Raw genomic sequence first — 11592 nt, 5'->3', positions numbered from 1 at the left:
TAGGATGGTGAGATATTCAGAGAATAGTTACTTTCAGTTATTGCAATTTGTTGCATTTACAAACAAGGGTGAAAACATTACTGCAAACAGCACTTATTAGCAAATAATTTTTATGTAACTGCATAAACAAATAAGCTTTTTTTGAAAAAAAAAGATACCAAACTGAGGTAGAGTTGACCAAGTAAATATTCAAATTACTATTAGCAGTTTCCGTCATAAAAATGCATGGCATTAAAAAAAACTGAATAACTAACTGTCTCCAATTCACGACACAGTTCATTTGAAGAAGTTAATGATAAGAATTTCTGTTGTCAACCGTCACAGGAAGAAAAAATCTAATTTTCAAGATGAAACTACACAGACTAGAATTTATATCGGATTTGGGTCAACTTATAAACTACTTCAATAAATATAAATGGATAGCGTTATCAGGTCAAGGGTAACATCCTTGCAGTACCATTGACTAAAAGGTGTGGATGTCAGTCACGCTCACTACAGAAATGCCCTTCAGTCTAATTACCCGCAGGCTAACTGCCAAGACCTGGAGACTAGCCTGAGTAGGGGCTGATGACCAGAGTGTGTGACTCAGGTCACACTGGGCTGGTACATTGTTGTGAACAGCGTCATAGCTGATGCAGATTAATCTGCTTTGTCGACCGGTCACTTCTGCAGGCAGGTCACTCGACTATTAAACCAGGCGGTCCACAGGGATGCATTCATAAAACGCGTCTACTAACATTCCGGACGCGTGGAGTTAACGGTTCGAGCACATTGTGTAACGTCTTTGTTTACTTTCCAATGTGATTTTCCCACTCTCAGGTATGTATGCCTTTGCTTGTGGCTCAAGGGGAGGTGGGGAGAACCAAATCGACTTTTAATCTGGAAAATATTAATGACGTTTGAAAGTATTGTTCTAACGGTTGCTTACTAGATACCAGAAAATGGGCACAAAGATGAAGATGAGGGTAGACCCAGTCTGCTGCTGATCAGTGCCAGTTGCTTTTGTGGAGCCTTGAGATTTTCAGGTCATGTGGCACAGTGAGTTGAGTCCTGGTCTGAGCAGAAAGGTCTGGATTCAAGCCCCATTCCAGGACTTGATGGCCAAGGAACTGCTTTGGTAATCTGGCCAGTTAGATCCAGAACTGATTTGTAAATCCTTCCAACATAGACCAATAGCAGCTGATAAGAGTGGGAGAGGTTCTTGGTCCGCTCTGCAATGCAATCAGAATTGAGGCGTCTACCTTCAGGGAGGCACAGTGGTTAGTACTACTGCCTCACAGCATCAAGGACCCTAGTTTGATTGTCACCTCGGGAACTGACTGTGTTGTGTCTGCACATTCTCCCTGTGTCTGTGTGGGTTTCTGCTGGGTGCTCTGGTTTCCTCCCACAGTCTAAAAGGTATGCAGATTAGGTGGATTGGCCATGCTAAATTGTGCTGTAGTGTCCAGAGATGTGAAGGCTGGGTGGATGAGCCATAGCAAATGTGAGGTGGTGGGCCTGGTGGAATGCTGTTCGATGGGTTGATGCAGAATCTTTGAGCCAAAAGGCCTCTATCTGCTGTAGGAATTCTATGATTCTTCTTTAATTCTATCATCATTCGCAGCTCCAGGCTACAAAGTACATTTGAAAGTATATGTTCCCACAGCAATGTGAACTGTTTGGGGATGGAAACCTGGTTGGTTCAGTTAACAAGATGGTGCAGGCAGGGTGGGTCTGATCCCTATCCCAGCTGGGATAGATGTGGGAGGTCCTTCCTTGCCCTATCCATGCTGGAGATCATGGTGTTGTGGGCTGGATCTATGTGAGTTGAAGAGTAAGCCAGAAGAACGTGTTTTACTCTACATGGTAGGTTGGCTTGTTGGATCAGAGGATGCAAGACACTCCCATAGACCATGTCAATTTTTAAAAAGCTGGAAATACTCAGTAGGTAGTTAGCATCTGTGGAGAACAGCAGAATTGAAGGCTGGATTATGTGGTAGCTTGGTGGCTAAGTGGTTAGCACGGCAGCCTCACAATGCCAGGGACCCAGGTTCAATTTCACTCTTAGAGGTCATTGGCTGTGTAGCATTTGCACGTTCTCCCAGTGTCTGCTTGGTTTGCTCCCACAGTAAGGGTGGATTGGCCATACTAAATTGTCAGTAGTGTCCAGGAATATGAAGACTTAGTGCATTAGCCATGGGTGGGTCTGAATGGGATGTTCTTCAGAGGTTTATTGTGGGCTGAATGGCCAGCTTCTACACTGCAGGGATTCTACGATGTTACCGGACCTCTGGAGATGTGTGGATGATAAAACTGCTGGAAGGTGGCATGGGTAGCCTGATATCTTCTGCTGTCTGGCATCTTATTAGCAGTAGTAACTGCAGCAGCATAACTGCCCTCCAAGAGGCCAGTTGAGGCATTTGTCCCCAGTGAAGGGTTACGTGCTATCTCTGGTGGCATTTTGCCCATGCTGGGAGGAGCTGCTGCTGGATCATATAGAGAGTGCAAGGCAAACACTGACATCCTTGAAGGGAGAGTAGGCAGACCCCTTAATGTCTGCTTCATGGAAGGTCTCGCTGGCTACAATAGCTGCTTCCTGTGGTAACACCACTGCTGAATGCAAGACTTGCCTGCCTGGCCCCAGCATGGTTAAAGCGAATTGAGAGACCCTTTGCTTCATGCTGCAGCTTTTGCAATGGCCACCTCTGAAGGTGGCACTGCCAAACTGCTGGCCTCCTGCTTTGGCCTGCTGCTCTAGCAGGTGGCTGAACATCCTCCATTGCATGGTGATTCTGGTAGTGCCATCTTAACTGGCCGTCACCTATAAAATACCACCCTGAGTGACCATGCTTGCCTCTAAGGGTTTGAGTCCTGCTTTTGTGGGACTTCTTGGCTTTTCATAAAATCCAGCATAGTTTCGGGCCAGTACTAGGAAACATTAAATTTGTAGCTGGTTTTAAACATGGACAGACTGTTATAACAGACCCTGAGGATCTCCATGTTCAAGGTTTGAGCTATAGGGAGAAGCTGAATAGGCTGCGGCTATTTTCCCTGGAGCATTGGATGCTGAGGGGCAGGGATAGGATAAATTGACAAGGTCTTTGACCCAGGGTAGGGGAGTCTAAAACTAGAGGGCATAGTTTTCAGCTGAGAGGGGAAAGATATAAAAGGGACCTAAGGGCCAATGGTTTCATTCAGAGGGTAGTGCGTGTATGGAATGAGCTTTCGGGGGAAGTGACCGAGGCGGGTACAATCACAACATTTAAATGGCATCTGGATAGGTATAGGAATAGGAAGGATTCAGAGGGATTTAGGCCAAATGCTGGCAAATGAGACTAGATTAATTTAGAATTGGACTGAAGGGTCTGTTTTCGTGTTGTACAACTCCATGAAACTAATTTGTTGGAGTTCCAAATGGGACATTCCAAACTTTTAAGAAATTGTTTCTGGAACTGCCATGAACTTTGATATTCATAAATAGTTTTAGAAAGCATTTGCAACCCAACAGACCGCATTGCTTTTTTTAAAATGTGTTCACTTAGAAAATAGAAAAAGAGAGCGCTTAACCTTCTTTGCTTTCTTCCCTTAATGGTATCAATTGTTTTTAAGGTCATTGAGTCATGGAGATGTACAGCACAGAAACAGACCCTTCAGTCCAACTTGTCCATGCCGACCAGATACCCTAAATTAATCTAGTCCCATTTGCCAGCATTTGGCCCATAATCCCTCTAAATTTTCCTATTCATATACCCACCCAGGTGCCTTTTCAATGTTGTAATTGTAGCAGCCTCCACCACTTCCTCTTGCAGCTCAGTCCATACACGCACCACCCTCTACGTGGAAAAAGTTGCCCTTGTTATATCTTTCATCTCTGATCTTAAACCTACACCCTCTAGTTCTGGACTCACCCTCCCCAGGGAAAAGACTTTGTCTATTTACCTTATTCATGCCTCTTATGATTTTATAAAACTCTATAAGGTCAAACCTCAGCCTCTGACACTTCAGGGAAAACAGCCCCTGCCTATTCAGTCTCTCTCTCAAACCCTCCAACCCTGGCAACATCCTGGAAAACTTTGCTGAACCCTTTCAAGTTTCACAACATCTTTCCGATAGGAGGGAGACCAGAATTGTGCATCAATAGGATCTTCCCATTTGTGCCTGCATAATTGATTCCCAGATCTAAGATGTTCTGTTTTTGCACTAACTTAAGATGGTATTACCAACATTATAAATATTCTTTCTTTACTATTAATGGCATTGGAAAATAGCAGGGTATCATGCAGTAGACTATGTTCCAAATAACTATTTCCAGCCAGCTGCAGTATTGAACAAAAAGGACAGTGACAGATAATCTAACGATAAAGGAAGACTTGATTTTATAGATGGATGCTGCTGGTATGGAGCCTTGAATACTCTGTGACTATATTAATAGATCACAGGCATGTCCTAATTATATATTCTTTATTTTAATTCTGGAGTGTGTGGCCATCATTTCTAAAATGCATTCCCAGCAGCATAAGTAGTCCACTGGAAGTACATATTCTTGAAACCTTCTTAAGTGTGCCTTATTGGATCTCTGAGAATTGTTTAAAAGTACTTAACGAACAATTGAAAAATAGCAACTACTTTTATAGAGGCAAACTTTTATTTTTAATAGGGTGGGTAAAGGGAAAAACATTAGAAATAGCCAAACTGAAAGTTTGGGAGTACACCATTGATAGTGGTGCACAGATTTGAATGATTACTGAGCCTTTAACTTCAGTTTTCAGTAATTTTAGGCTTCACTCAGAGGACTTGCAGCCAGGAAATACTTCTGACTACAATGCAGCTGCTTGTGGTGGAAGGAGAAGTGATGGCCAGTTCAGATCAGAAGATGCAGCTTTGGTCAAATTGCATAGTGAATCAAAAATGATTAAATATAGATGGAGAGTGGTAAGAAAGAGTAGACAAACTTAAAAAGCCTGATTGTAAACTTTGGAGGAGACCTTGCAGGATGGCATAGTTAAAATAATGAGATCCATTTTGTACAAGTATTAATCTATTCTTTGGAGCAGGAATGGAAGCAGGGTTGTATTTTTGATATAGATTGGATCCAGTCATCAGGACCTAATCTGCAGTTTTACATGGAAAAGTCAACAATGTTGATCGATTCTGTCATTCCTGCTCAACTGACAAGGATATCCAGGGTATTCCTTCTCTAGTAAATTCTTCCTCTCCCCACCCTCCAATAATCTAATCATGGAATCTTCCCACCCTATCCCTGATTCCCCTCCAGAGCGTTCCACTCCCACACTGACTGTTAATTACTGTTTGCAGGTTCCCAGAATCAGCGTCTTATGACTAAACGCACACACACATTGTCAGCACATCTTTTCTTTGGGTGTAATTTGTGCACAAATAATCCATTTCAATTGATGTGGCTGCTGCTTAATCTTTTACTGCAGCCAACAATCAATTGTGACAACGTTTGGATAACATTTGTCAGACATGAAACATTCCAAAGTGACCAGCTGGATGCACAGCAGAAATCCTGAACTTCCAGAAAGACGACAATGATGTTTGAAGTGTCTTGTTTAGGTCATAATTTATGGAAAAGTTGAATGCAGTCAGGGCAGCAGTTTTTTAAAAAAATGCACTAAACCCTATGACAAATCTCTGTTCTCTTCTTTGGGCTACAACTGGTCAAGATCAATGTGAAATTAGGCTTCATTCTGTGAAAGAAGCTACTCTGGAATTAGAACTCAAAGAGACAAACGTGAGGCTGAAATTAAGACATTACATACACTAGAATGGACAGATGATTTTGTCTGTCTTCACAGAATACCAATCACTTGAGGAGTTAGTTTCTGTTGCATTATATAAACGGAGATTGAAATTTTGTAAAAAATTAGAGAGGTTCTATAATATTGGTTGCCCTGATATAGGAAAGATATTATTAAACTGGAGAGGGTTCAGAAAAGATTTACTAGGTTGTTGCCAGGACTGAAGGATTCAAGTAATAAGGATAGGCAGGGACTTTTTTCATTGGAGCGTTGAAGGTTGAAGGGTGACCTTAAAGAGGTTTTTTAAATGATGAGAGGCATAAATAAGGTGAGTAGCAATGGTTCTTTCCCAAAGGTAGGTATGTTCAACGTGAGGAGGCTTATTTTTAAGCTGAGAGGAGAAAGATTTAAAAGGGACCTGAGGGACAACTTTTCACATCGAGTGTGGTTCATACGTGGAATGGAGGAAGTGGTAGATGCAGGTACATCACAACATTTAAAGGACATTTGGTTCAGTACAAGAATAGGAAAGGTTTAGAGTGATACGTTTTGGGAAACTTGGTCGGTATGAATGAGTTGGACCGAAGGGTGTGTTTCTGTGCTCTGCGACTCTATATTTTGTAGCTGTTATGAGAAATTGTAGATGTTAAAGAATTAATGTCATAAGTCGATTGATCTTTCATTCCTTGGTAAATTTTGTTTTTCTTATATTGGGAAATCACATGACTTTTTTTTAAAGTTGCAGATACTTTGCAAAGCAAGACATTCGACTTCCAAAATGATGGATTTATTTAGGAGACCAGTTGTTCCAGAGCAAATTTTGAGAGAAAAGGACCTTCAACTTTTCAACTTTGTAAAGCAATGCTTCATCGCAAAAGCACACGATGGTTTGTATTTAGAAAATGTAAATATATAGAATAAGATACATAAAAAATCTACTTTCTTTTTAATGGAACAAAATAATGTTAGCAGCTTTGAACTTGGAAATGACTATGGTGCAGTAACCCACAGGTCCAGGTTAATGGTCTGTGGCCATAAAATCAAATCCCATCCTGGAAGCTGATAGAGGTCAATTAATCTGGGTCCAGCTGTGGCCATGAAACTGGGGATGATTGTTGTTAAAAAAAAATCATCTCGTTCACTAATGTCATTTAAGGAAGTACATTGGCCATCCTTACTGGATCTGGATTCCATATATCCCACAGCAATGTGATTGAACTACAAGTCAAGAGGAAGGGTAATTAAGGATGGGCAACAAAATGCCAATGAATGCCCAAAACGTCGATTTTCCTGCTCCTTGAATGCTGCCTGACCTGCTGTGCTTTTCCAGCACCGTTCTAATCTGAACAAAATGCTGGTCTTGACCATGACTCCCTCATTCTGTGAAAGAATAAACAACTCAGCCAGTTCCACCTCCTTATTCACCCATTAATCAATATTTAATGTAAGCCCATTATGAATTTTGCTTTAACAACTGATCGATTTTACAGTCATACTTTGATAAGTATATGGCGTTTCACAACCCTAAATTTTCTGTGGAGATTTTCAGCTGAATCCAGTCCTGAGATAGCAACCTTTAAACGTCTTGTGTCAGTTTCAGTCAAAAAATAAAGTGATCCCTGTCCCTATTGGATGGTGGAAAAAAGGGTACTTGGATTTGGTGCGGGTAAGTTGGTGAGAAGATGCTGTGGCACATTGCCGAAGACTAATGATCAAAATTCTAATTTTAACTTGTTGAAGTGCCCAGATTTTCAATAGACCATGGTAAGCACAATAATCAAATGTGTTTTGATGATTTGCACTAAGGCAATAATATTTGAATTTTAAATTGTCTCTGCTGTTTTAGAATGTGGGTGTTGGAGTGGATGCTTGGTGTACCTTTGAACCCACTATTGCTAGTCCAAGTGAAGAAAAATGTGTTATATGAAAGCTGCTTAATTTGAATGGTGACATAGTGCACCTACCAACTTCTTGATAAGCATACATAAATATGTACCTTGCTTATCACCCCTCCTCATTTTCAACTAGAGGTTATTACAGGCAGAATAATGGATGGGAAGCTTAGTACAGTGGGATCTTACCTGTTGAAACACAGGGCAGCATGGTGGCTCAGTGATTAGCACTGCCGCCTCACAGTGCCAGGGATCTGGTTTAATTCCCACCTGTCAGTGTGGAGTTTGCACATTCTCCCATGTCTGCGTGGCTTTCCTCTTGGGTGCTCTGATTTCCTCCCACAATCCAAAGATGTGCAGGTCAGGTGAATTGGCCATGCTAAATTGCCATAGTGTTAGATACATTAATCAACGGTAAATGGAGGGGAATGGGTCTGGGTGGGTTACTCTTTGGAGGGTCAGTATGGTCTTGTTCGGCCAAGAGGCCTGTTTCCACACTGTAGGGAATCTAATCTTAAAAAAACACCCCTTCCCCATTCTACTTCCACTCTGAAGTCTATGTAAGTTTGGCATCCATATGATTTAACTAGTCTGGGTGTCCTCTGCCTTTAGATGGATCAAACCCTTTGTCATGGATGTTAAAAAGTGTTGAGTCATCATTTTTGCAGAAAAAGAAGCTTGCTTGCCTCTTGGTGTAGGAGGCTTATTGTGATAAATACTTTAAAAGGAGCACATTTGGTTTAGCACATTGATAATATAAATTAATTCTATGGCACATGTATGGTAACAGTGAAAAAGCATTCCAAAAACCCTACTAAAGTCGTTAATATAACTTATGTGCTTATGCGTTGACTAATTTATTTTTTAAGTTGCCTTGTGAAAGATTAAGCACTATCAAATAATGAAGAGGCACATTTAGAGAAACATATTGCAAACACGGGCAGCACGGTGGCACAGTGGTTAGCACTGCTGCCTCACAGCGCCAGAGACCCGGGTTCAATTCCCGCCTCAGGCGACTGATTGTGTGGAGTTTGCACATTCTCCCCGTGTCTGCGTGGGTTTCCTCCGGGTGCTCCGGTTTCCTCCCACAGTCCAAAGATGTGCAGGTCAGGTGAATTGGCCATGCTAAATTGCCCGTAGTGTTAGGTAAGGGGTATGGGTGGGTTGCGCTTCGGCGGGGCGGTGTGGACTTGTTGGGCTGAAGGGCCTGTTTCCACACTGTAAGTAATCTAATCTAATCTAATCCTGTCCAGTGTGCCTGCGGGCAATGCTTGTTTTGTAAATGTAAAGGAAATAATAAATTGCTAGAGACCTAAATACCAATTGTAACCCCCATTTACTTTTGTCTGGGAATTTCCAGTGCCAACAACAATAGTGGCACAGGTAACAGACAGCCAAATAATGAATGTGGTTTTTGTTTCCTCCCACCTCTGTTTTACCCACAATCATGAGAAAATCAATGAATGCAGGGCCATCAAATAATTAGATGGGGGGGTTTGGTGAGGTTGGATTGAGTGGGAGTTGTGAGGGTTGTTTCATACATTTAAAAAAACTTCTTGAACTTTTACTTTGCATCTTTTTACTTTTGACTTGTCGGTTTTTTGCTATTTCTTGAGCAGCAGGGTGCATTGTTGGAAACATTTGGATAGTGAATGCAAACATTTACTTCTGGTTGCAGGAGAAGATTCCAGACAGTTTGTCATGCCTATACTCCCACTGCTATTTTGAAGCGAGGAGCCAGGCTAGGACATTGGTTTGTGCCCGGAATGTCATATGGGTAACATACAGCACCATGGCTCAGTGGTTAGCACAGCTGCCTTTCAGCACTATGGACCCAGGTTCGATCCCAGCCTCGGGTAACTATCTGTGTGGACATTCTTCCCATGTCTGCGTGGATTTCCTCTGGGTGCTCCGGTTTCCCCCCACAATCCAGTTTTGGTGGATCAGCCATGTCCATAATGTGCAGGCCAAGTGGATTAGCCATGAGAAGCGCATGGGTAGGGGGGGTGGGTCTGCGTAGGTTGCTCTTTGGAGAGCCTGACTGGGCCAAATGGCCAGCTTCCAAACTGTAGGGATTCTATGATGTGGCGAATCAGGATGACAGGAGAAACTAATTCAATTCTGACAAGTTAGATGCAAGAATGATGTTCCTGATGGTAGGGAAGTTGAGAACCACATATCATAGCTTAAAAATAAGGAGAAAATCTTTTAGGAATCAGAAATCTCTTCACCCAGAGAGAGGTGAGCCTGTGGAATCCACTACCACAGAAAGTTGTTGAGGCCAAAACATTTTGCATCTTCAAGAATGAGATAAACGTATCTCTTCTGGCTAAAGGGTCATCCTTAATAGTGGAGCAAGCTGGAGATGTTGAATGGCCGACTCCTGCTTCGATCATTTATGTTTCTATGGAAACACAGATGAGTTTGGGTCATGGTAGGAAGTGTGGCTGAAGGGTGACCTCTGTGTAGTACCCAGGTAGAAGTGGCACATGAAAAATCACTCTAGTCTTCGTTTTTGTCAGGCCGTTTAGTTTATCTGAATTATTTAAGCAAAACTTAATTATGCAAAGGAATATGTAAGTAGAAGTCAGGCAAACTAGAATGGGTGTGTAAATAAATGGAACACAATTAACCTTAAGCTTTTCCTTGTTATAGGTAAGAGCTTTGTTCAGTTCAAAGGTGAGACAGATTCATCTGTTGAAGCAGCGTTGAAAAAGAAGTATGAAAGAAGACAGGACATTCTACACTGTGGTTTATTTACATCTATTGCAAAGTAATTGTCTTGATGTATTTTTAAAAATTCTGTGTCAAAGTTATTAAATGATGAACTATTAAATGTATTTATCTAATGGTCCAATGCATTCCCAACTCCCATATAGTCTTATCAAAAGATCTATAAGGTTTTTTTATCTCTCCACGTGTGACCCTGGTGCATTAAGTAGTGGCTCGATCATCAAATTTATTTCTCTTAAAAGGAATGACATGGACACAAACATCACCAAGAGAAAGCTATCAGTTTAGTGCTCTCACCTAAACTTTCCTTTCAGTGGAATGCATCTCAATTGTCATTGCAGCCCCTTATTCTAATTTTGTATGGCTTCTTTTGCCACTACTCTATCCCTTCATCATTTGGTCTCATCCAAATTTGCAATTCTACTAGTCATGTCCTATCTCATTCCTGAGCCTTGGAAAGATTTGCAGTCCAATGACAACCTGGGTAGCACGGTGGCTCAGGGGTTAGCGTTGATGCCTCACAGCACCAGGGGCCTGGGTTCACTTCCAGTCTTGAGCAGCTGACTGTGTGGGGTTTACACATGCTCCCTGTGTCTGTGTGGGCTTTGTCCTGGTGCTCCAGTTTCCTCACACAGGCTGAAGATGTGCAGGTTAGATTGATTGCTGCATCAGTTTAAACTTCCTTCGATTGTCAGTTTAAGAAGAAACTCCCAAATAGCCATTTTATCACGTTAAGCCATGAACAATAACACCAGGTGGCTTCAAAGTTAGGAAGTATGTTCCATGTATAGTTTTGCTTACTTCCTGTGACTTTTTCCCTTTAATATCTATTCAAATTATTCTTTTCCTGACATATCATTTGTCTCCTGCTTGCCTATTATAACAAAATATACCCATTCATTTTAGTTACCTCAAAAATACCTTCCCTTTAATTCCCTGGCATTTTCTTCTCCATTCGGCCCACCAGGAATACTTTGAGATGAGGGCCCTTTATAAGTTTAAATTCCTGTTGTTGTGTATTCAGAATAATGCAGGATTCACGAATGTTTTGTAGAAATCTGTCTTCATGTCCTGCCATTTGGACTATGGCAGAATGTTGGAATGAAAATCACTACTCGTTAGAAAATCACCCCTCATCTTAGATTCCCTACAGTGTGGAAACAGGCCCTTCAGCCCAACAAGTCCATACCGACCCTCCGCAGAGCAACCCACTCGGACCCATTCCC

The 11592-nt window shown here is 41.8% G+C and overlaps 1 protein-coding gene across 4 annotated transcripts in view; it reads left to right on the top strand.

Moving 5' to 3' along the window:
- The first annotated feature begins 681 nt into the window (after positions 1-681).
- The window catches only part of LOC122564417 (uncharacterized), an 84549-nt gene continuing 73638 nt past the window's right edge, over positions 682-11592 (top strand). For 2 of the 4 annotated variants that reach the window (XM_043719253.2, XM_087978448.1), the window contains exons 1-3: positions 682-819; positions 6481-6628; positions 10289-10406. In XM_043719253.2, coding sequence (XP_043575188.2) covers positions 6520-6628; positions 10289-10406 — 227 coding nt within the window. In that variant the 5' untranslated portion in view covers positions 682-819; positions 6481-6519. Of the gene's footprint in view, positions 820-6480; positions 6629-10288; positions 10407-11592 lie in introns of those variants that run through there. The other 2 variants (XM_087978447.1, XM_087978449.1) reach the window with 2 other exon arrangements.

Source organism: Chiloscyllium plagiosum, unplaced genomic scaffold, assembly GCF_037043375.1.
Source record: "Chiloscyllium plagiosum isolate Xiang-an unplaced genomic scaffold, Cpla_swu_hap1 HiC_scaffold_34, whole genome shotgun sequence".
NCBI classification, from domain to species: Eukaryota; Metazoa; Chordata; class Chondrichthyes; order Orectolobiformes; family Hemiscylliidae; genus Chiloscyllium; species Chiloscyllium plagiosum.
Note: the sequence above shows the minus strand (reverse complement) of the source record. Positions and strands in the feature narration are given on the sequence as shown.